The sequence below is a fragment of the Aotus nancymaae genome, unplaced genomic scaffold, assembly GCF_030222135.1.
Source record: "Aotus nancymaae isolate 86718 unplaced genomic scaffold, 86718_ANA_hifiasm-v0.15.2.pri h1tg000028l, whole genome shotgun sequence".
NCBI classification, from domain to species: domain Eukaryota; kingdom Metazoa; phylum Chordata; class Mammalia; order Primates; family Aotidae; genus Aotus; species Aotus nancymaae.
Window position 1 is genome coordinate 25932810 of NW_026988441.1, and position 25097 is coordinate 25957906.

Genomic DNA, 25097 nt, shown 5'->3' on the forward strand with positions numbered 1-25097 from the left:
ATGGGGCGATCTCAGCTCACTGCAGCCTCCGTCTCCCAGGTTCCAGTGATTCGCCTGCCTCAGCCTCCCGAGTAGCTGGGATTACAGGCACGTGCCACCATGCCCGGCTAATTTTTGTATTTTCAGTAGAGACAGGTTTTCACCATGTTGGACAGGATGGTCTCGAACTACTGACCTCATAATCTGCTCCCTCGACCTCCCAAAGTGCTGGGATTACAGTCGTGAGCCACCGCGCCTGGCCAGATCAGCTGATTTTTTATGTTTATTTCTGTAGAGATGGAGTCTTGCTATATTGTCCAGACTGGTCTCAAACTCCTGGGATCAAGTAATCTCTCACTTCAGACTCCCAAAGTGCTGGGATCACAGGCATGAGCCATTGCACCCAGCCTGAAGGCCACTACTATTCAGGCCTCCTGGACAGTACTGCACTTTCGGGTGACCTTTTTGTTCAGGCACTGGTCTCTATGGCTCCCAAGCAATCTATTACTTCCTGCCATTGGAGCCAAGTGTTGGGTTCCTTCATTAGAGAGCATTCCCTATTGTTCAGATACTCGGTCAAGTCATTCATTTTCACTCCCTGCCATCCCCTTTGGGGTCTCCCCACACTCTCCAATCCAGCCATACCAGATGGTGTTTGAATTTGCTCTCCAGCAGCAATGGAAGAGAACATGGGCCTGCCTTGGAAGGGGCCCGGTCAGCAGGCTGAGGACCTTTTACTGAGCCCACATCTGGAGTCTGTCCTCAAGCAAACAGGCTGCAGGAGATTCTGTGATTTTGGAGAAGAGATTTATGTCCAGTCTATTCCGGTTTTTTTTTTTTTTTTTTTTTTTTTTTTTGAGATCTGGTCTCCCTCTGTCACCCAGGCTGGAATGCAGTGGTGCAATCATGGCTCACTGCAGCCTCAAACTCCTGGGCGCAAGTGATCCTCCCACTTCAGCCTCTCAAGTCCCCAAGTAGCTGGGACCACAGGCATGTGCCACCATGGGGTCTTACTATGTTGCCCAAGCTGGTCTCAAACTCCTGTGCTCAAGTGATCCTCCCGCCTCGGCCTCCCAAGTGCTAGGATTACAGGCTTGAGCTACCACCCAGTTCCTTTTCTTGTGCACTAGGAACCTCTGATGCTGTGTCCTAAGGGCTAAAAACAAAGATGGAGGATTCGCTCTGATTTGGGGTGCACCGCAAGGGAGGCTCTCAGTAAACATCCTTCCTTCATTCGGTAATCATGTGCTAGCATTTTCTAAGCCCAGAACTGTGACAATAAATAAACAAGTGAGGTCACTCTTCAACTGGACCTTGAAAGGTGACTGGAATTGATTTCTGCAGTGGAGAAAACTATTCCATTTGACCTCCTCGTTGCCATCAACCACGCACACCTGCGCCCCTTGTCCAGGTGAAGGGGGCGTGGAAAGTTATAGAGGAAGAGCCAGGGGCCCCAGTGGCCCACCTGATGGGGCTGAGGCTGTGGGTAGCATTAGGGGGACTGAGTAGGGGTCTGGGGCTTGGGGCTTCTGGAAATGAATGGGGGCTGCCGATGAAGCTGTAAGAGTTGTGGGTTTCTGTGGAGGAGGGGGTGGCTTGGCGGAAGAGTTGGGGTGCTCTGAGGAGTGAGGATCTCTCAGGACCGAGGGCTTTGAGGAGGAACAGGGGGTCTCTGAGGAGGAGCAAGAACTCTGAGGAGATGCGAGTGGCGCTGAATGAGGCGTGCACCGCGGGAGATGTGAGGGATGGGGGCCTCTGGCTGGAGCTGAGCCAGCGCTGCTTTCTCTCTGGCAGGAGGAGGGCGCGGGTGAGAAGTGCCGTTGCCTTGGCAACCCCTACCCGAGTCCATGCCCGTGGAGGGGAGAAGTTCGGGGCGTGTCCCGGGGCGGGTACATGGCCCCAGTTGGCTGACGGCGATAGAGGGGCGTGTCTTTAGGCTGTTCGGGACACAGATTGGCTGGCGGTAGCGGCGGTGGGCGTGACCTAGGTGCGAGAGTGAGTAAGCGCGCGCGGCGCTCAGATGGCAGCAGTTGGTTGCGGCACGCGCGCGCTACGTCCCCGACAGCTTCTCTTCAGCGCCCGCCTGGCCCCGCCGCTCATGGCCGCCCCGCCGCGCCCCGCGCCATCGCCCCCCGCCCCGCGCCGCCCGCCGCGCCCAGACACGAGCGACGTCCTGCAGCAGATCATGGCCATCACCGACCAGAGCCTGGACGAGGCGCAGGCCAGGTGCTGCCCGCGGGCTTGGCCGGGGGCCACGCGGGGTCGCGGCAGTGAGCGGGGCGGGCGCAGGGGACGGGGCGGGGAGGCCAGGCTGACGAGGGGCGCTTGAGGAGGGCTGGAGGGGGTCCCGAGGACTAAGGGATGTATGGGGTTTACACGGAGCGCGTTGGACGGCATTATGCGGCCGACCAGTGGCGTGAAGGGTTTTCAGCAGCTCATCTTGGGGCGAGAAGGTTGGGTTTAGGGGTTTAGGGAGTAGGGCCGAGAAATGGGCACGCGCGGGACTTCGGACGGGTGAAAGACTAAATGGGTAAGTTCATGGGACTTCTGCGGGTGGGAAGTTTTTTTTTTTTTTTTTTTTGAGACGGAGTTTTGCTCTTGTTACCCAGGCTGGAGTGCAATGGCACTATCTCGGCTCACCGCAACCTCCGCCTCCTGGGTTCAGGCAATTCTCCTGCCTCAACCTCCTGAGTAGCTGGGATTACAGGCGCGCACCACTATGCCCAGCTAATTTTTTGTAGTTTTAGTAGAGACGGGGTTTCACCGTGTTGACCAGGATGGTCTCGATCTCTTGACCTCGTGATCCACCCGCCTCAGCCTCCCAAAGTGTTGGGATTACAGGCGTGAGCCACCGCGCCCGGCAGGGGTGGGAAGTTTTTTTGTCGTTGTTTGACACAGGGTCTCTTTCTGTGGCCCAGGCCAGAGTGCAGTGGTGTGATCGTGGCTCACTGCAGCCGCTACCTCCTGGGCCCAATTGATCCTCCTGCCTCAGCCTCCCGAGTAGCTGGGACCACAGGGCCACGCCACCATACCCAGCTAATATTTTTGTATATTTTGTAGAGTCGGGGTCTCGCTATGTTGCCCAGGCTGGTCTCGAACTCCTGGACTCAAGCAATCATTCTGTCTCCACCACTCAAAGTGCTGGCTTACAGGCGCCAGTCACCGCACCCGGCCTGTGGGTGGGAAGTTTTGAGGGCAGATGATGGAGGGTGAGTGGTGGGGAATGGGACTCGGGAATGTCTTTGCAGGAGATTGAAGAACTGGGGTAACTTGGTGTGGGAACCATTGGGAACTTTTTGGGAAAGGGTTAGTAGAGGAGTGGGTGGAGATGGAAGATCTATTTTCTTTTTAATGAATTCAACAACTTTTTTGTTGTCGTTGAATCCTTACAATAACTGGATAGGGAACCTGGTGCCGACACAGTCCCTGCTTTCAAGTTCATGATTTAGGGGAGGGAAAGTAAGTAGCAAAAAATAAGGACTGTGTGGAATGGCTCCTGTCTGTAATCGCAGCACTTCAGAAGGCTGAGGCAAGAGGATTGCTTGAGCTCAGGAGTTTGAGACCGACCTGGGCAATGTAGTGAGACCTCGTCTCTACTAAAAATAAAAATTAAAAAGTTAGGTGTGGTGGCGCAAGCCTATAGTCCCAGCGACTTAGGAGGCTGAGGCTGCAGTGAGCCCAATCAAGCCACTGCATTCCAGCCTGTGTGACAGAGATACACCCTATCTCAAATAAAAGCAAAAAAAGTATAAGCCAGGCATGGTAGCATGAGTAGGTAATCCCAGCTGCCTACCAGCGGGAGGATCACTTGAGTCCAGGTTTGAGACCAGCCTGGGCAACATAGTGAGACCTCCCTGTACCAATCTGAGAAAAGAAAAAAAAAAAGCATAAATGGCAGAAAAAGCTGTAGGGATAGGGGTTGCATGCTGTAGGAAGGTAGGTGGAGAAGAGCATCTGTGGAGAGGACAGCACCTTCAGAGGCCCTGAGCTGGGAAAGAGGATGTAAAAAGCAGAACCTGGCTGGGAAAAGGAAGTTCCTAGCCAGAGACGGAAAGAGTTGAGTTTAAAGGGAGGCTGGGGCCAGGCATGGTCGCTCACACCTGTAATCCTAGCACTTTGGGAGGCCGAAGCGGGTGGATCACAAGGTCAGGAGTTCAAGACCAGCCTGGCCAACATGGTGAAACCACGTGTCTACTAAAAATACAAAAATTAGGTGGGCATGGTAGTGCGCACCTGTAATCTCAGCTACTTGGGAGGCTGAGGCAAGAGAATCACTGGAACCTGGGAGGCAGAGGCTGCAGTAAACTGAGATCACGTCACTGCACTCCAGCCTGGGCAACAGAGCAAGACTCTGAACAAAAAATAATAATAATAAAGGGAGGCTAGATCCCAATTACATGGAGCCTACAAGTCTCAGTAAAGAGTTTTGTTTTGGCCAGGTGCAGTGGCACATGCCTGTAATTCCAGCATTTTGGAAGACCGAGGCAGGTGGATCACCCAAAGTCAGGAGTTCATGACCAGCCTGACTAACATGGTGAAACCCTGTCTCTACTAAATACAGAAAAGTTAGCCAGGCATGGTGGCTCATGCCTGTAATCCAAGCTACTTGGGAGGCTAAGAAAGGAGAATCACTTGTACCTGGGAGTCGGAGGTTGTGGTAAGCTGAGATTGTGCCATTGCACTCCAGCCTGGGCAACAAGAACAAAACTCTGTCTCAAAAAAAAAAAAAAAAAAAAAAAAGGCATAGTGGCTCACACCTGTAATCCCAGCACTTTGGGAAGCCGAGGCAGGCGTATCACCTGAGGTCAGGAGTTCAAGACCAGCCTGGCCAACATGGTGAAACCCCGTGTCTACTAAAAATACAAAAATTAGGTGGGCGTGGTAGCACACACCTGTAATCCCAGCTCCTTGGGAGCCTCAGGCAGGTGAATCACTGGAACCTGGAAGGTGGAGGCTGCAGTGAGCTGAGATCACGTCACTGCACTCCAACCTGGGGGACAGAACAAGACTCCATCTGAACAACAAATAATAATAAAGGAAGACTGGAACCCAATTACATGGGGCCTATGAGTCTCAGTAAAGAGTTTTGTTTTTTCGACGAGGCACAGTGGCTGACACCTGTAATCCCAGCACTTTGGGAGGCCAAGGCAGGCGGATCACCTGAGGTCAAGAGTTCGAGACCAACCTGGCCAACATGGTGAAATCTCTACTAAAAATACGAAAATTAGCTGGGCGGGGTGGTGCATGTCTGTTGTCCCAGCTACTTGGGAGGCTGAAGCAGAAGAATCACTTCAACCCAGGAGGTGCCTGGGTTCAAGCATCACTGCACTCTAGCCTGGGCGACAGAGCAAGATTCTGTCTCCAAAAAAAAAGAGATTTGTTTTTGTCATCTGGGTAGCAATCAGCAAGGAGTTTTGACTCTATTACAGCTGTAATGGGGAAAAATAAAGGAGTTTTAAGACCCCTGTCCCGTTTACCTCCACTTATCACTTGTCAGCCAGCCAGGATCCACAGACGCTGTTTCACAAGGCAGCCCACTGTGTTTGGGGCCTGCTGCGATTATTAGAGAAAAGGAAAGGACTAAAGTCCTTTTGGGGGATGAGGCCTTGTTGAATGGGGACTGCTGTAAGGTGAAGGATGGTCTCTGGGTGTGGGACTAGGGTCTGGTGGTGTGGACTGTGTAGCTGCTAGAGTGCTGTAGTGAGGAGGGTTACAAAGCCAGGCAAACAGCAGTCCTAGAAGGAAGAGGCAGAGAAAAAGGTGGAAGAGGCAGAGAAAAAGGTGGATAATGCATGCATTTGTTCTTCAGTGAGCGTGTGTGTGTGTGTGAGACAGACTGTCACTCTGTTGCCCAGGCTGGAGTGCAGTGGCATGATCTCGGCTCACTGCAACTTCAGCCTTCTGGGTTCAAGCGATTCTTCTACCTCAGCTTCCTGAGTAGCTGGGATTACAGACGCGCACCCCCATGCCTGGCTAGTTTTGTATTTATAGCAGAGACAGGGTTTCACCATGTTGGCCAGGCTGGTCACGAACTCCTGACCTCAGGTGATCCACCTGCCTCAGCCTCCCAAAGTGCTGGGATTACAGGCGTGAACCACTGTGCCTGGCCTGTTCTTCAGTGAGTTTTTAACAAATTTAGCCAATATTTATCGGACCTTTATAATACCTGGGCACTCAACTGGGTGCTGACATACCTCTCAAGTTCTCCTTGTTTTCAAGTTCATGGTTTGGGGAGAGAAAGTACATTTGTTCTTCAAACTTTCGACCCTTTGCTTCTCAGGGAATGTTGACTCTTTGTAGTTTTGGATGCTCTATTTGAGAAGTTAGAGTCCTTGCCACCATCCAACTATTTCTTTGGGTTTTTTGTTTGTTTGTTTGTTTTTTCTGATACAAGGTCACGCTCTGTCATCCAGGCTAGAGTGCAGTGGTGTGATCATGGCTCACTGCAGCCTCAACCTCCTGGGCCCAAGCAATCTTCATACCTCAGCCTCTTTGAGTAGCTGGGACCACAGGCCTGTGCCACCATGCCTGACTATTCTATTTTATTTATTTTTTGAGACAGGGTCTCACTCTGTCACCCAGACTGGAGTGCAGTGGCACACTCTCAGTTCACTGCAACCTCCACCTCCCAGGCTCAAGTGATTCTCCTACCTCAGCCTCCGGAGTAGCTGGGATTACAGGCGTGCGCCAGTACCACCTGGCTAATTTGTTTGGTATTTTTAGTAGAGATGGGGTTTCACCATGTTGTCCAGGCTGGTCTTGAACTTCTGACTCAAGTGATCCACCCACCTCTGCCTCCCAAAGTGCTGGGATGACAGACGTGATCCAGTATTTTTATTCTTTTTTAGAGCATTGTACCAGGTGCTGGAGAAACCAAGATGGCTGAGATGTTCTCTGCCTTCTTGGAGCTCATTGAGAAGTAGGATGTGTGAGAGACCAATTTGTAAGTAATTGTCATAACGGGAATGTGCTGTGAAGAGGTAATTCCTAGCACAGAAGAGCTGTGCCAGGAGAGGGTGCCCTTCTGTGATGCCCTGTGTGTTAGGCTAGTCGGAGAGCAGAGGCTTTATCATCCTTTGTGTTCCCAGGGCCGGGATCAGTGCTTAGCACCTTGCATTTAGTACAGTTGCATGGCATTGAGGAGATTCCAGAGGGATTAGTAGGAGTTGGGAAAGGGGAAAAAGGGGTTTCACCCCTGTGTGGTGACACACCCAGGAATGTCACCACAGTGGCAGAGCTTTAGGTGTGTCCTGGGAGCTACCTTTGTACTTTCCAGACAAGGATAATGCTGCTTAAGGGGTGAGCTCTGCTCAGATGTGGCCCTCCTCAGCCATCTGCGGCCCAGCACAGCCCCAAGGCTGCTGCGTTTTCCTGCAGCAATCCCCTAAGATTCCGGTTTCCCTAGATAGGCTTTAGATTTAGAATGGAATGCAGCCAGTTACTTCTTTACCATTTTCAAAGACAGCTCCTTTTGTTTTAAGACTAAGTAATTAGGCTGGCACAGTGGCTCACACCTGTAATCCTAGTACTTTGGGAGGCCGAGGCAGGTGGATCACCTGAGCTCAGGAGTTCGAGACCAGCCTGGGCAACATGGAGAAACCCCCGTCTCTACAAAAAATACAAAAATTAGCTGGGCGTGTATATGCCAGCTACTCGGGAGACTGAGGCAGGAGAGTGGTTTGAACCCAGGAAGTGGAGGTTGCAGTGAGCCGAGATCACACCACGGCACTTCAGCCTGAGCAACAGAGAAAAAAAAAAAGAAAGAAATTAAATGGTGTGGCAGGGGCCATTATTCATGTTTGATAACACAGTTGTTAGGTAGCTGGTTGCTGGTTTCTGGCCTCTTTCTGAGTTGGGATGACCCGTGGGGCTTTTATTTTGAGACTTCTGAAGCTTCAAATCTCCCTCACTTCTTTGGACTTAGGCTTTACATGAACTCAAAGCCTTAAAGTTCACTCAAGTCCAGACAAGTTCACTAAAGTCTTCCATCCAAAAATGGGCCGCTTCTACCACTCTGGAGGAAATACAGCTCCTCACAGTAAACCCTGCAGCCGGGTAGGTTACCAGCCTGGGCTGCGAAGTAGGTTGTCTCTTCTGATCAACTGATCCAGTGAGGCTTTGCAAATCTTTCTGACCCTGCCCTGTCTCAATGTGCCAGCCATCCCTTTCATCACCCCTGCAGTCAGTTGAACTCAACTGTTTACAAGAAGGAATTTTTCATCTCAGACGTGAGGCCCTCTCAACCTGTTTTGTTGCCATAAATGTGTTTAAAGAAGGAAAATAGGCCAGGCACAGTGGCTCATGCCTGTAATCTCAGCACTTTGGGAGGCCGAGGCGGGCTGATCACCTGAGGTCAGGAGTTCGAGACCAGCCTGGCCAACATGGTGAAACCCCATCTCTACTAAAAATATACAAAAATTAGCCGGACGTGGTGGCAGGTGTCTGTAATTTCAGCTACTTGGGAGTCTGAGGCAGGAGAATCACTTATACCCGGGAGGCAGAGGTTACAGTGAGCCGAGATCGCGCCACTGCACTAGGCGACAGAGCAAGACTCCAACTTAAAAAAAAAAAAAAAAGGAGGAAAATATAGCTCTCTCTTCAAACCTCAGTTTGTTTGTTTTTTTCTTGAGACAGAGTCTCACACTGTTGCCCAGGCTGGAGTGCAGTGTTGCAATCTGGGCTCACTGCAACCTTCGCCTCCTGGGTTCAAGCTATTCTCCTGCCTCAGCCTCCTGAGTAGCTGGGATTACAGGCATGTACAGGTATGCACCACCATGCCTAGCTAATTTTTGTATTTTTAGTAGAGACAGGGTTTCACCATGTTGGCCAGGCTGGTATAGAACTCCTGGCCTCAGGTGATCTGCCTGCCTCGGCCTCCCAAAGTGCTGGGATTACAGGCATAAGCCACTGTGCCTGGCCTTAACAATTTTTGTAGATACAGAGTCTCACTATGTTGCCCAGGCTGGTCTTGAACTCCTGGGCTCAAGCTATCCTCCTGCCTCAGCCTCCCAAAATGCTGGGACTACGGCCATGAGCCATCACACCCATTCTGAATGCTCACTGTTACACGTTTTAGGAGCAAGAAATGTGGCATATGAGATGGTATACCTAAAACGAAATATGTATTTAGAAGTTGGTTTTTGGGAAACCCAACAGACCCTGTATAGCTTTTCTTAGGAAGAAAATATTTCTGTGAATTTTCCTCTTTTTTTATTTTTTCAGACAGAATATCACCCTGTCACCCAGGTTGGAGTGCAATGGCGCAATCTCAGCTCACTGCAACCTCCACCTCCCAGGTTCAAGTGATTCTCCTGCCTCAGCCTCCTGAGTAGCTGGGATTACAGGCGCCTACCACCACGCTGGGCTGATTTTTTGTATCTTTAGTAGAGACAGGGTTTCACCATGTTGGCCAGGCTAGTCTTGAACTCCTGACCTTGTGATCTACCCGCCTCAGCCTTCCAAAGTGCTGGGATTACAGGCGTGAGCCACCGTTCCTGGCCTTCTCCTTTTAATTTGATTTTTACTAATGTGACTTCAACTAGTAGAGATTTACACAACTTTCTTAGGCTTTCCAGTATTTCTGCAGATTGACTTTGCCTAAATATGGATTAAATTCCTATTATGTAGGGGAGATCGTGAAGCCATTTTGACTATCCTTTAAACTTACTGAAGAGGCAAGGCATGGACTAACACCTGAAATGTGTTCCCCTAGGCTTGGAACCTTTGGAATAGTGACTATAAGGTCAGAACACACATACTGATAAAATATGTATACTTATGTATGTTCTGATCTTATTATATTCATACATACTTATGAAGCATGTCAGTAGCATTCAGCCTTCAGCTTTCCTGAAGCACATCCATTCAAAGAATTGAAGGGCTCTAGGGGGAATTTATGATGTGGAATTTCCCAGAGCCAGATAGCGTTAGCATGAGAGGATCTATCAGCCCAAACTTGGGAAGTTGGATTTCATATTTGAAATTTTCTTTTTCATTATCCCTAAGGAGATTAATTAGATGCCAGTTGACTTTGTGCTTTGTAGTCTTTCTTGTTTTATTTTTGAGACAGAGTCTCGCTCTGTCTCCCAAGATGGAGTACAGTGGTACGATCTCAGCTCACTGCAAAACCTCCGCCTCCTGGGTTCAGGCAATTCTCCTGCCTCAGCCTCCTGAGTAGCTGGGATTACAGGCGTGCACCACCATGCCCAGCTAATTTTTGTATTTTCAGTAGAGACAGGGTTTCACCATGTTGGTCAGGCTGGTTTCAAACTCCTGATCTCGTGATCCGCCCACCTCAGCCTCCAAAGTGCTGGGATTACAGGTGTGAGCCACCCCGCCCGGCCTGTAGTCTTTCTCCTTAGCTTGCTTGCAGGCTTTAGTTATGCTCTTAGATTAACATACTTAGCTTGACTTGGTCTAGCGCCAGAGGAGTCTTGCTGTTTTTGGTGTACTTTTCCTAAGTGTTGAATTGTGTTGGGTTTGGTTGTTTTTGGCATGGAGTCTCGCTCTATCACCCAGGCTGGAGTGCAGCGGTGCAATCTTGGCTCACTGCAACCTCCGCCTCCCAAGTTCAAGCGATTCTTGTGCCTCAGCCTCCTGATTAGCTGGGATTACAAGTGTGTGCCACCACACCCAGGTAGTTTTTGTATTTTTAGTTAAGATGGGGTTTCACCATCTCGTGCAGGCTGGTCTTGAACTCCTGACCTCAAATGATCCTCCTGCCTCAGATCCCCAGAGTGCTGAGATGACAGGTGTGAACCACTGTGCCTGGCCTGAATTGTGTTGGTTTAAAAGCAATTTCCTGAAGCTATCTAAAAGGCTCTCAGCAAAATCCTCTTTGAAGTAGCTTTATTAATGAAAAGTAAAGCCACATGTAGAATGTAACAAGTGAGCAAGTACCATTCATTCATTTAAGTGACAGTTACCAAGTGCCTTTATCAGAACACAGTGTTTGATGATGATGACAATAAGAATTTCCCTCATATACACCTCCCCAGAACCCAAGGAAGTGCGTGGTTTTTCACTGTGTTTCCTTTTGTTTTCTTGAGACGGAGTTCCGCTCCTGTTGCTCTTGTTGCCCAGGCTGGAGTGAGCCACTGCGCTGGCCCTTCGCTTGTTTCTAGATAAGGAACCACGTGGCCGGGCGCGGTGGCACGTGCCTGTAGTCCCAGCTACTCGGGAGGCTGAGGCTGGAGGATCGCTTGAGCCCAGGAGTTCTGGGCTGCAGTGCGCTATGGTGATCGGGTATCCGCACTAAGTTCGGCATCAATATGGTGACCACCCGGGAGCAGGGGACCACCAGGTTGCCTAAGAAGGGGTGAACCGGCCCAGGTCGGAATCGGAGCAGGTCAAAAACTCCCGTGCTGATCAGTAGTGGGATCGTGCCTGTGAATAGCCACTGCACTCCAGCTTGGGCAACATAGCGAGACCCTGTCTCTAAAAAAAAAAAGGAACCAAGTGGCTAGATAACTGGAGTGTAGTTGGATGGAGATTTGGGCATGCTCTGTGGAACTCTGAGGCTGTACTGCCTCCTGTCTCTGCTTTTCCCAGAGATCCTACAAAACTCACTGAAATCTGACATCGCTTCCTGCTCCGAGGAGCCCAGCTGATTGGGTGCCGTGGGAGATCAGCCAGGCAGGCTCGGGCTTTACAGGACACTTTTATTTTATTATTATTATTTATTTTATTTTATTTTATTTATTTATTTATTTATTTATTTTGAGACGGAGTTTCGCTCTTGTTACCCAGGCTGGAGTGCAATGGCGCGATCTCGGCTCACCGCAACCTCTGCCTCCTGGGTTCAGGCAATTCTCCTGCCTCAGCCTCCTGAGTAGCTGGGATCATAGGCAGTGCCACCATGCCCAGCTAATTGTTTTTTGTATTTTTAGTAGAGACGGGATTTCACCATGTTGACCAGGATGGTCTCGATCTCTTGACCTCGTGATCCACCCGCCTCGGCCTCCCAAAGTGCTGGGATTACAGGCGTGAGCCACCGCGCCTGGCCCTATTATTATTATTTTTTAAAGATGGGGTTTCACCATGATGGCCAGGCTGGTCTTGAACTCCTGACCTCAGGTGATCCACCCACCTCAGCCTCCCAAAGTGCTAGGATTACGGGCGTGAGCCACCGCGCCCGGCTCCACAGGACACTTTTAAATGTACATTCTCGCAAATTAAATCTCATCTATTCAGTAAACATGTATTTTGTGCCAGGTCTGGTGCTAGGTGTGGGGATGCAGCGGTGAGTCCTGAAAGGAGATTCGTTTTTTGGAGAGGCAGACATCGGAGAGTGCAGTGACAGGAAGAGTTAGTCCTTCAGCAAGACTAGAGCTTGTGGAGTGTAGGGGGTCGGAGTGCATGACTCTGGAGTCTAGCTGAAGTCAGGCAGGGGACAAGAAGGAGCCTTGAGGAGACGGCCACGATCTGGACTTGAGGCTTTGCCTAGGCAGAGAAAGTAGGTGCGCTATCCTAGGCTTGGTGCAAGTGTGCATGGAAGGCAGGCGTGAGGCATGAAGACATGCAGCGAGGTTCCACTGGGCATGAGTGGTGGGTGTGACCTTGGAAGGGAGACTCGGGGGCAATTGCCTGATTCAGCTGCTGTCCGACTAAGCGTGACCTTGAACTCCATGTGGTTTGTTTCAGACTTGTACAGTATAAGCACTTCTCGAGGGATTCTGACCTTTCTTTTTATTTTTTTATTTTTTTTCTACCGCTCCCTCCGTATTCTGACCTTTCTTAGGTATTTGTCCTGATTTGTTTTGTTTTGTTTTGTTTTTGAGATAGAGTCTCGCTCTGTTGCCCGGGCTGGAGTTCAGTTTTCTTTCTTTCTTTTTTTTAAGACAGGGTCTTATATGCCCAGACTGGAATACAGTGGCACGATCTCAGCTCACCACAACCTCTGCCTCCCAGGCTCCAGGGATTCTCCTGCCTCAGCCTCCTGAGTAGCTGGGATTACAGGTGTGTGCCACCACAGCCCAGCTAATTTTTATATTTTTAGTAGAGACAGGGTTTCACCATATTGGTCAAACTGGTCTCAATCTCCTGACCTCAAGTGATCTGACTGCCTCAGCCTCCCAAAGTGCTGGGATTACAGGTGTGAGCCACCACTCCCAGCCACAGTTTTATTTCTTAAGAGCAGGGAAAAGGTCTTCTGAATTTTTGTTTGTACCTAGATCTGTCTCCAGGAGATACATAACATTGCTGAGCACTTTTGTCACCTAAAATAACCCTTCTAGAACTAAGTATAACCAAGGATAATCTAGTTTATCTTTGGTTAAGGTGTTAGAATCATTGTTGCTTTCAGGAAGACTTTTTCAAGTAGTATTCTATTCCATAGGGACTGAAATCTCTGAATTTATCCTTAAATCAAATTCCCAAGTAATTGAAAATGATACCTTGCTGAGGAAAGTAGATTGTTCTGTAATTTGGGAAAGTAAATTATAGCTAAATTTAGCAGCTGAAACATACTGTTGGTAGATACCAGAACGTGGGCTATGTTTTATTCATTTTCATGTTCCTTACCCCTAATACAAGGACCAGCATAAATAATAACTGTTTGTCTCATAAATATTGAATAATGAGGTTCAAGGGAGATAAAGCTCTATGCTTTCACTTTCTGGCATTTTCTGTATGACTCTCAATTGTTTTGCTACAGATTTTGAATATCGGTTTAAAAATGATATTCCGAATTTTGGTTTGGGGCTTTTTTTGTTTTTGTTTAGGTTAGAAGACTCCTTGGAAGTCGATTTAAAGGATTTACTGTTCCTCCTTTTTTGGGTATTTTATTTCATAAACATTAGCATTTTAAGAAACTCAGATATGTGGCCGGGGTAGTGACTGACGCCTGTAATTCCAGTACTTTGGGAGGCCGAGGTGGGTGGATCACTTGAGGTCAGGAGTTCTAGACCAGTGTGGCCAACATGATGAAACCCTACCTCTACTAAAAATACAAAAATTAGCCAGGAGTGGTGGCATGTACCTGTAATCCCAGCTACTTGGGAGACTGAGGCACGAGAATCACTTGAACATGGGAGGCGGAATTTGCAGTGAGCCGAGATGTTGCCACTGAACTCCAGCCTGGGCGACAGAGCAAGACTCCGTCTCAAAAACAAACAAAAAAATTCAGATATGTGGATTTGGTAGAATATGTCATATACTTGTGTTTTTGTGTTAATTGTTCATTTTGAGACAGATTCTTGCTGTGTCACCCAGGCTGGAGTTCAGTGGCGTGATCTCTGCTCAATGCAACCTCCACCTCCCGGTTTCAAGCGATTGTCATGCCTCAGCCTCCCAGGTAGCTGGGATTACAGGCGTGTGCCACCATGCCCGGCTAATTTTTATATTTTTAGTAGAGACGGGGTTTCACCATGATGGCTAGACTGTTGGCCAGGCTGGTCTTGAACTCCTGACTTCAAGTGATCGGCCCCCCTCGGCCTCCCACAGTGCGGAGAGTATAGCTGTGAGCCACTGCTCCCAGCCACAACATGCATGTACTTGTTAGGAATACCAGCACCAACCCCACTTTTCTCCCCACAGTTCCCGTTCCCTGGCTTCCAGCCTATCTCATTATCTGCTCTCTATTGCTGTATAACAAATCACCGCAAGCCTAGCAGCTTACAAGAGCAGATATTTATTATCTCACAGTTGCCTTGGGTCAGGGTTCGGCGCAGCTTAGCTGGGTCCACCGTTCAGAGTGTCACAGGGCTGCAGTCAAGGTGTCGGCTGGGTTATGTTCCTATCCAGAGCTTGGGATTCTCTCCCAATGCTGCTTGGTTGATGGAAGAATTCACTTCCTGCAGTTGAAGTACAAAGTGCCTGCTTTCTTCTTGGCTGTCAGTTGAGGCTACTCTCAGCTCTAGAGGCCGCCTGCAGTTCCTGCCACCAGCCCTCATGACATGATGGCAACTGGTGCCAGTGGGTGACTCTCTAGTCGGCTAAGGTGGAGTCTTAGATAACAACGTAACCATGGCAGTGATGATGCCATCACCTTTGGCACATTGCGAGTCACAGGTACTTCCTGAACTCAAGGAAAAAGGATTATACAAGGACATGACTCACTGGGGGTTCCCTTAGGGTGTGTCTGCCAAGTAAGTGATTTCACCTCCTTTGGGAGGGTCTCACTGGTCAGTCCCCTTTCCCTTGTCATTGATTTGCAGCAGCCACTTGATCGTTGCTAGCCCAAGAACATGCTCAAAACTTGGGAACTTGTTGTCTTTTCATCCTATGCCACAGAAACACTATGAAATTACTTTGTATACATTAGAAAGTCCTTTAGACTGTATCTAAAGTAAAATATTTTATAAGGAGAAAACTGGTGAAAAAAATCCTAGGGCCTTTCAGAAGCAGAAGAGCCAACTTTGTTCTCTTCCCTCTTGTTGTTAAAATTGTTAAAACAATTTTAACAACAAGAGGGAAGGCCAGACACAGTGGCTCACGCCTGGAATCCCAACACTTTGTGAGGCCAAAGTGGGAGGATTGCTTGAGCCCAAGAGTTTGAGATCAGCCTGGACAACATAGGGAGAACCCCTCTCTGTTTTATTTATTTATTTATTTATGAGACAGGGTCTCTCTCTCTCTTTTTTTTAATAGAAATGGAGTGTCACCATGTTGGCCAGGCTGGTCTTGAACTCCTGACCTCAGGTGATCCACCCATCTCGGCCTCCCAAAGTGCTGAGATTACAGGCGTGAGCCACCTCACGAGACGGTGTCTCACTCTGTCACCCTGGCTGGAGTACAGTGGTGTGATCACAGCTCACTGCAGCCTTGACCTCCTGAGTTCAAGTGATCCTCCCACCTCAGCCTGCCTAGTAGCTGGGACTACAGGCACATGCCACTGCACCAGATAATTTTTTGTGTTTCTTTTTATTTTTTTTTTCTTTTTTGAGACAAAGTGTCACTCTTGTCCCCCAGGCTGGAGCGCAATGGCGCGATCTCCGCTCACTGCACCCTCCGCCTCCCGGGTTCAAGCGATTCTCCTGCCTCAGACACCCAATTAGCTGGGATTACAGGCACGCGCCACCATGCCCGGCTAATTTTTGTATTTTTACTAGAGACGGGGTTTCACCATGTTAGCCAGGCTGGTCTCAGACTCCTGATCTCAGGTGATCCCCGTGCCTTGGCCTCCCAAAGTGTGGGGATTACAGGCGTGAGCCACCACACCCAGCCAGTTTTTTGTATTTCTTATAGAGATAGGTGTTACCATGTTGCCCAGGCTTCTATTTTTATATTAAAATATACATTTTTGGCTGGGTGCGGTGACTCACGCCTGTAATCCCAGCACTTTGGGAGGCCAAGGCGGAGAGATCACGAGGTCAGGAGTTCGAGACCAGCCTGACCAACATAGTGAAAGCCCGTCTCTACTAAAAATACAAAAAATTAGCCAGGCGTGGCAGTGAGCACCTATAATTCCAGCTACTCAGTAGGCTGAGGTAGGAGAATCGCTTGAACCCGGGAATGGAGGTTGCAGTGAGCCACGATCGCGGCATTGCACTCCAGCCTGGGCGACAGTGTAAAACTCTGTCTGAAAATACAGATAGATAGGTAGATAGATTATCTATCTATATAAATAGATAGATAGATAGATATAGATAGATATACATTTTTTAAGAGAAAAAATTAAATGTCTAGAGATGAGCTATAACGAGTCCATTTTAATTAATGTTAATACTGCTTCTGTGGAAACAAAATAATATTTTAAATTGAATATGTCATGTAATCAATGACTATATAACTTATAATAAGGGCTGACATTCAAGTTTAGATTTTCAGAAGTTCATATCTCATCTCATCTCCCACAAACATTTTTTTTTTTTTTTTTTTTTTTTTTTAAAGAGAAAGAGAGAGAGAATAGGAAGGAGGAAAAAGGAAGAGAAAGAGAGAGAGAGAATGGGGAGGAGGGAGAAGGAAAAGAAAGAGGGAGAGAGAATGGAAGTATTGCTTTCTTGCCCAGGCTAGAATGCAATTTAGTAATGGGTATTGAAAACCTCTTTTATACTGATAATTATACTTAATGATGTAGTCAGGAAGGAATAAGGGAAGAAGATAACAAACAAACAGCCAACCAATATTTAATTTAAACCTATGAAATGCTATGTGATTACTGAGGAGTGATTTACTTCCAATTATATAGTCACCTTTGGAATAGGTGTGAGGTGGTAATGTATGTTTTGTGTATTTGAAGTGGAGAGTTCTATAAATGTTTATTAAGTTTACTTGTTCCGGGTCCGAGTTCAAGTTCTGAATATCCTTGTTAATTTTCTATCTCGTTGATCTATAGAATCGTTAGCTCTTCTTGTTGCATTGATCCTTTTGCCATATGTAATGTCATTCCTCGCCTCTTTTGATCTTTGTTGCTTTAAAGTCTACTTTATCAGAGGTGAGAATTGCATCTCCTGCTTTTTCTTTATTAGTTTATTTTTACTCTCTGTTTGATTGGTAAATCTTCCTCCTTCTCTCTGAGTCTTTGTGTATTGTTGCATGTAAGATGGGCCTGGATGCAGCATACAGATGGGTTTTGGCTTTTTATCCAATTAAAATATATATAAGTTTAATACCGGCGTTTGATGCTAGCTGGCTGTTTTGCCCATTAGTTGATGTAAATTTTTTATTGTGTTAAAGTTCTTTGCTTTTTGATATATTTTTGGAAAGGCTGATATTGGTTGTTCCTTTATATGTATAGTGCTTCTTTCAGAAGCTCTTGTAAAGCAGGCCTGGTGGTGGTGAACTCTCTAAGTACTTGTTTGTTCGCAAAAGATTTAATTTTTCCTTCGCTCATAAAGCTTAGTTTGGCTGGATAGGAAATTCTGGGTTGAAAGTTCTTTTCTTTGAGGATGTTAAATATTGGTCCCCACTCTTTTCTGGCTTGTAGGGTTTCTGCTGAGAGATCTGCTGTAAGTCTGATAGGTTTCCCTTTATGGGTAACCTGACCTTTCTCTCTGGCTGCCCTTAGTATTTTCTCCTTCATTTCAACCCTAATAAATCTGGCGATTATGTGCCTTGGGGTTGGTCTTCTTGAAGAATATCTTTGTGGTGTTCTCTGTATTACCTGGAGTTGAATATTACCCTGCCTTGCCAGGTTGGGAAAATTTTCCTGAATGATATCCTGAAGAGTATTTTCCAACTTGGATTCATTCTCTTCATCACATTCAGGTACACCTATCAAACGTAAATTAGGTCTTTTCACATAGTCCCATATTTCCTGGAGACTTTGCTCATTCCTTTTCATCCTTTTTTCTGCATTCTTGTCTTCTCGCTTCATTTCACTGAGCTGGTCCTCGACTTCTGATATCCTTCCTTCTGCTTGATCAATTCGACTGTTTAAACTTGTGCATGCTTCGCGAAGTTCTCGTGTTGTGTTTTTCAGCTCCATCAATTCACTTATATTCTTCTCTAAATTGTCCATTCTCATTAACATTTCGTCAAACCTTTTTTCAAGGTTCTTAGTTTCTTTGCATTGGGTTAGAATAAGTTCTTTTAATTCACAGAAGTTTCTTTTTTTTTTTTTTTTTTTTGAGGCGGAGTTTCGCTCTTGTTACCCAGGCTGGAGTGCAATGGCGCGATCTCAGCTCACCGCAACCTCCGCCTCCTGGGTTCAGGCAATTCTCCTGCCTCAGCCTCCTGAGTAGCTGGGATTACAGGCACGCGCCACCATGCCCAGCTAATTTTTTGTATTAGCAGAGACGGGGTTTCACCATGTTGACCAGGATGGTCTCGATCTCTTGACCTTGTGATCCACCCGCCTCGGCCTCCCAAAGTGCTGGGATTACAGGCTTGAGCCACCGTGCCCGGCCAGTTCACAGAAGTTTCTTATCACCCACGTTTGGAAACCTGCTTCTGTTATTGGAACACCCGTGTAATCTATTAAGCCTTGTTCCGTTACTGATGAGGAATTGCAATCCCCTGTAGAGGGAGAGGCATTCTGATTTTGAGTATTCTCTACCTTTTTACGCTGGTTTCTTCCCTTCATTATATATTTGTCCATCTGTCGTCTTTATAATTACCGACTTTCTAACTGGGTCTCTGACGTCCAACTTGTTGATTCCCTGCGCCGAAATGGGAGCAATCCACTGCGCCGGCCAAAACAGTGGTGTTAAGATTGATGGTGCTTTTCTGCCCGGGGAATCTCCGGACTCTGCACCAAGAACTGGCGTGCTAAGGCACCAGCAAAACCGCCACGCCGGCCACAAGAGTCGCCCTGGCGACCCGTGGTGCTCCTCCACTGGGAATCTCCTGGTCCATGAGCAACTAATATTCGTCTGAAAGTGTGGCGTCCTCTCGTTCTTTGCGCTTTCACTGGGAGGTACGTGCCTGAGCTGCTAATCATCAGCCATCTTGGATCTCTCCTCCGAATTCCAAACATTTTATATTTGAGGTTCAGAAACAAAGATTAGTTCTGCCCCCAGTTGTATTCCTTCTGTTTTTTTGAGATGGAATCTCACTCTGCTGCCCAGGCTGGAGTGCAGTGATACAATCTCAGCTCACTGCAGCCTCCACCTCCTGGGTTTAAGGGATTCTTCTGCCTCAGTGAGTAGCTGAGATTATAGGTGTACACCACCATGCCTGTCTAATGTTTTGCATTTTTAGAAGAGACAGGGTTTCTCCATGTTGGCCACCCTGGTCTCAAATTCCTAACCTCAAGTGATCCGCACGTCTCAGCCTCCCAAAGTGCTGGGATTACAGTCATGAGCCACCATGCCTGGCCTCTCATGATGTTAATCAAATCTGATTTCTTTTTTTGAGATGGAGTTTCGCTCTTGTTACCTAGGCTGGAGTGCAATGGCACGAAGCCGCAACTTCCACCTCCTGGGTTCAAGCAATTCTCCTGCCTCAGCCTCCCGAGTAGCTGGGACTATAGGCGCATGCCACCATGCCCAGCTAATTTTTGTATTTTTAGTAGAGACAGGGTTTCACCTTGTTGACCAGGATGGTCTCGATCTCTTGACCTCGTCTCGGCCTCCCAAAGTGCTGAGATTATAGGCGTGAGCCACCGCGCCTGGTCCCTCAAATCTGATTTCTATTGTGAAGTTATTGATTTGCAGATACGTTATTCAGCCGTGGCAGCATCTTTTAATAATGGATACTTGGATGACAGAGTTACAGGATTTAAAATCATCATAATAAATGTTAAAATAATAACATAGTACTCATCAAAGTTGTTCACAGAAGTTGTGCTACCTGTACATAACCATTGCAATTTCAGTTACCCTATCCTTGTTTTTTTTTTTTTTGAGACAGAGTCTTGCTGTGTCACCCTGGCTGGGGTGCATGATCTTGGCTCACTGCAACCTCCGCCTCCCAGGTTCAAGCAATTCTCCTGCCTCAGCCTCCCGAGTAGCTGGGATTACAGGCACACGCCACCATGCCCAGCTAATTTTTATATTTTTAGTAGAGATGGGGACTCACCATGTTGGCCAGGCTGGTCTCGAACTCCAGACTTAGGTGATCCGCACACGTCAGCCTCCCAAAGTGCTGGGAATACGTGCGTGAGCCACTGCGCCTGGCCAGTACCCTATCCTTGCATTATCAAATTCTCTCTCTCCAGACTGGCTTTTTGGCATATAAATATGTGCTAGAACCTCTTTAAGAAAAGTCAAAGAAAGACAACAGGCTAGGTGCGGTGGCTCACGCCTATAATCCCAGCACTTTGGGAGGCTGAGGCCGGTGGATCACTTGAAGCCAGGAATTTGAGACAAGCCTGGCCACCATAGCAAAACCCTGTCTCTACTAAACATACAAAAATTAGCTGGGCGTGGTGGCACATGCCTGTAATTCCATCTACTCTGGAAGCTGAGGCAGGAGAATCACATGAACCCAGGAGGTAGAGGTTGCAGTGAGCTATGATTGCACCACTGCACTCCAGCCTGGGCAACAGAGTGAGACCCTGTCTCAAAAAAAAAAAAAAAGAAAAAGAAAAAGAAAAAGAAAAATGAGGCCGGGCATGGTGGCTCACGCCTGTAACCCCAACACTTTGAGAGGCCAAGGAAGGTGGATCATCTGAAGTCAGGAGTTCAAGACCAGCCTGGCCAACACGGTGGAACCTCATCTCTACTAAAAATACCAAAATTAGCTGGGTGTGATGGCAGGCACCTGTGACCCCATCTACTCTGGAGGCTGAGACAGGAGAATCACTTGAACCCGGGAGGTGGAAGCTGCAGTGAACTGAGCTTGTGTCACTGCACTCCAGCCTGGGCAAGACAGAGCAAGGCTCTGTCTCAAAAAAAAGGGCTGGGTGTGGTGGCTCATGGCTATAATTCCAGCACTTTAGGAGGCCAAGACTGGGGGATCACGAGGTCAGGAGTTCGAGACCAGCCTGGCCTAACATGACAAAACCCCGTCTTTACTAAAAATACAAAAAATCAGTGGGCGTGGTGGCAGGCACCTGTAATCCCAGCTACTCGGGAGGCTGAGGCAGGAGAATCACTTGAACCTGGGAGGCGGAGGTTGCAGTGAGCTGAGATGGTGCCTCTGCACTCCAGCCTGAGCGACAAGAGGGAGACTCCACCTCAAAAAAAAAAAAAAAAAAGACAAAAAACCTCTGTTGACTTACCCCTTGGCCTTGATTTGTACCCGGGTTTTGTTTTGATCAGGTATGATAAGATGACAAACGTGGAGACAACTGCTTTGTTGGAAGTTTATTATTTACAGTTCCAGAGGAGGGGGCACACCGTGCCATGTAGGGCCACATGGGGAAGCACCTGGGTCAGGGAGTGACAGTGGAGGGAGGGAAAGCACCACCCAGAACTTTTATAGTGATTTCCTCAGGAAGGAATGGGCACGGTGTGGCAGGCAAGTTTGAGCAAGCTTAGGTTAGATAGTTTAAATAATTTTGGCGGGATCTGCACTAGAGGAGTGGTCTACTTGGTCAGTACCTGGCCCTGGGGTGATTTAGGGCTGGGGAAATATTAGCGTTGAGTTTGAGCATTAAATTAAGAAGATGATTGGGAATTGGGAATAGGGGCTTTTGGTTGGTTGAGTTGCATATGAATGGCATGTTCTTTGGCTAGTTGTTTGCCGCCTGTAGTAATAAGCTAACCCCGGGAAGGGCAGTCTCTCCAAGCCCCAGAATGTCAAAGCAAGATAAAAAACATGGTTAATAGGCCAGGCTCATGCCTATAATCCCAACACTTTTGGGGGCCAAGGCGGGAGGATCCCTTGAGTCTAGGAGTTCAAAACCAGCCTGGGCGATGCAGTGAGACTTCAGCTCTACAAAAACATTTTTTAAAAATTACCCAGTTGTGGTAGCACCGCCTGTAGTCCCAGCTACTCAGGAGATTGCTATAAGTAAAATTTCGATGCCGCAAAAGAAATGGCACTTGAAGATAAATCCTCTCAGCAAGGCAGTTTACTTCTACGGAAGGGTGTGGCTCACGGATGGAGCAATGATGGCTGCACACTTGGACAAGGGGGGAAGGGGTACCTGTACCTGATGGGGGTCGTCCCTACTGCTGTGTCGTTCCCCTATTGGTTAGGGCTAGACTGCACAAGCTAGACTAATCCTGATTGGCTATTTTAAAGAGAGCAGGGGTCCAAGCTGGAGTGGCAGGGTGGGTGTTTTGGTGGGAAGGATGGTTACAGGCAGGTCAGAGCAGGTAACCAGGGGTGACCTAGGTCAAAGAAAGTGACCAGAGCAGGTAACTGGGATGAGTCAGGATGGAGCCCAAGGAACAGATGTGAACTACTGATTAGAACTGGTGGAAAAGGTTGTTTACTAAAATTACAAGGAAGTTAAACTTTAAAATAGGGAATTAAAGAATAAGAGAGCTGAACATACTGGCATACTGATTCTTTGAAGAGGAACTTGGGTTTACTATAACAAGGCTGAGGCGGGAGGATCACTTGAGTCCAGGTACAGCACGGCCACTGTATTCCGGCCTGGGCAACAGAGAGAGACCTTGTCTCAAAAACAAAGAGAAAAAACAACATGATTACCACACACCCTTTCTTTTAGTACCTGTTATGTTTGTTTGATCTCCCTTATGATAAACATCAAAGACTTTGTGATTGCTGCTTCCGCTTCCTCTTCGCCTCCAAATTCTCTACCAGTCTTGTTCCCCCTCTGCTGAGTCACCTTCGTGTTGCTAAATCCAAATTCTCTTCATTCATTTATTTATCTGTTAGAGACAGGTTCTTGCTATGTTGTCCAGACTGGTCTTGAACTCCTGAGCTCAAGTGATCCTCCCACTTCAGCCTCCCAAAGTGCTGGGATTACAGGTGTGAGCCACCACGCCCAGCCTCAGATTCTCTTCTGGGTTCTTATTCTGCTTGATCTCTCAGCAGCATTTCTCACAGATTACTCTTCTCTCCATGAAACTCTTCTCTTGGCTGGGCGCAGTGGCTCACACCTGTAATCCCAGCACTTTGGGATGCTGAGGTGGGAGGATCACTTGAGGTCGGGAGTTCAAGACCAGCCTGGGCAACATAATGAGACCCCGTCTCTACAACAAATAAAAAAATTAGCCAGGTGTAGTGGCATATGCCTCTCATCCTAGCTACTCAGGAGGCTAAAGTGGGAGGATTGCTTGAGCCCAGGAGGTTGAAGCTGCAGGGAGCTGTGTTCACACCACTGTACTCCAGCCTGGGCGACAGAACGAGACCCTGTCTCAAAAATAAAAATAGCTTGAGTGCAGTGGCTCACGCCTGTAATCTCAGCATTTTGGGATGCTGAGGCAGGTGTATCATCTGAGTTCAGGAGTTTGAGACCAGCCTGGCCAATATGGTAAAACCCTGTCTCTATTAAAAACACAAAAATTAGCTGAGCGTGGTGTCATGCACCTGTAATCCCAGCTACTCAGGAGGCTGAGGCAGGAGAATAGCTTGAACTTGGGAGGTGGAGGTTGCAGTGAGCCGAGATTGCACCACTGCACTCCAGCCTGGGCAACACAGCGAGACTCTGTCTCAATAAACAAAACAAAACAAACAATTAAAAAAGAGAGAGAGAATCCACAGAATGGGGGGAAAGATTTGTAAATCATGTGTCTGGTAAATCTATTATCTATAATATATAAAGAATTCTTGGGCCGGGCGCGGTGGCTCATGCCTGTAATCCCAGCACTTTGGGAGGCTAAGGCGGGTGGATCACGAGGTCAAGAGATCGAGACCATCCTGGTCAACATGGTGAAACCCCGTCTCTACTAAAAATACAAAAAATTAGCTGGGCATGGTGGTGTGTGCCTGTAATCCCAGCTACTCTGGAGGCTCAGGGCAGGAGAATCATTGAACCTGGGAGGCAGAGGTTGCAGTGAGTTGAGATCACACCACTGCACTCCAGCCTGGGTGACAGAGTGAGACTCCCTCTCAAAAAAAAAAAAAAAAAGAAAAGAAAACATGCTATGTGAAAGACGTCTGACCCAAGAAGTCATATATTGCATGATTCTATTTGTGTGAAATGTCCAGAAGAGAGAAATCTATACACACAGAAAGATGAGTGGTTGTTGCAGGTGGAGGGAGGGGAGAATGTGGAGTGATCCCTCATGGATACAGAGTTTCTTTTGGGGGTGATGAAATCAGTGTTCTGGAATTAGTGGTGATGGTTGCACATTGTGAAGGTACCACAAGCCACTGAACTTTACATCTTAAAAGGGTGGATTGTATGCTATTTAACTACATCTCAATAAATCAGTGCTAAAAATTTCAATTCAGGCCATGTGACAGCCATTCTGCAAAGTCCTTCAATGCTCCCTGTATTCATTTTCTATTGCTACTGTAAAAAATTACCAGAGGCTTCATTACTTAAAAAACACAAATTTATGGCCGGGCGCGGTGGTTCACACCTGTAATCCCAGCACTTTGCAAGGCCGAGTCGGGCAAATCAGGAGGTTAAGAGATCGAGACCATTCTGGCCAACATATAGAACCTCCCATCTCTGCTAAAAAAATACAAAAATTAAGATTACCTCGGCGTGGTGTCATGTGCCTGTAGTCCCAGCTACTTGGGAGGCTGAGGCAGGAGAATCGCTTGAATCAGGGAGCTGGAGGTTGCAGTGAGCCGGAGGTTGCAGTGAGCCGAGATTGTACTACTGCACTCCAGCCTGGCGACAGAATGAGACTCCATCTCAAAAACAAAAACAAAAAAACCCCACAAATTTATTATTATTATTTTTTCTGAGACAGACTCTTGTTCTG

At 47.7% G+C, this 25097-nt stretch overlaps 1 protein-coding gene across 1 annotated transcript in view; it reads left to right on the top strand.

The window, feature by feature from the left end:
- The first annotated feature begins 2077 nt into the window (after positions 1-2077).
- The window catches only part of PBX4 (PBX homeobox 4), a 60007-nt gene continuing 36987 nt past the window's right edge, over positions 2078-25097 (top strand). Inside the window, exon 1 of the mRNA XM_021669207.2 lies at positions 2078-2205. Coding sequence (XP_021524882.2) covers positions 2078-2205 — 128 coding nt within the window. The remainder of the gene's footprint in view (positions 2206-25097) is intronic.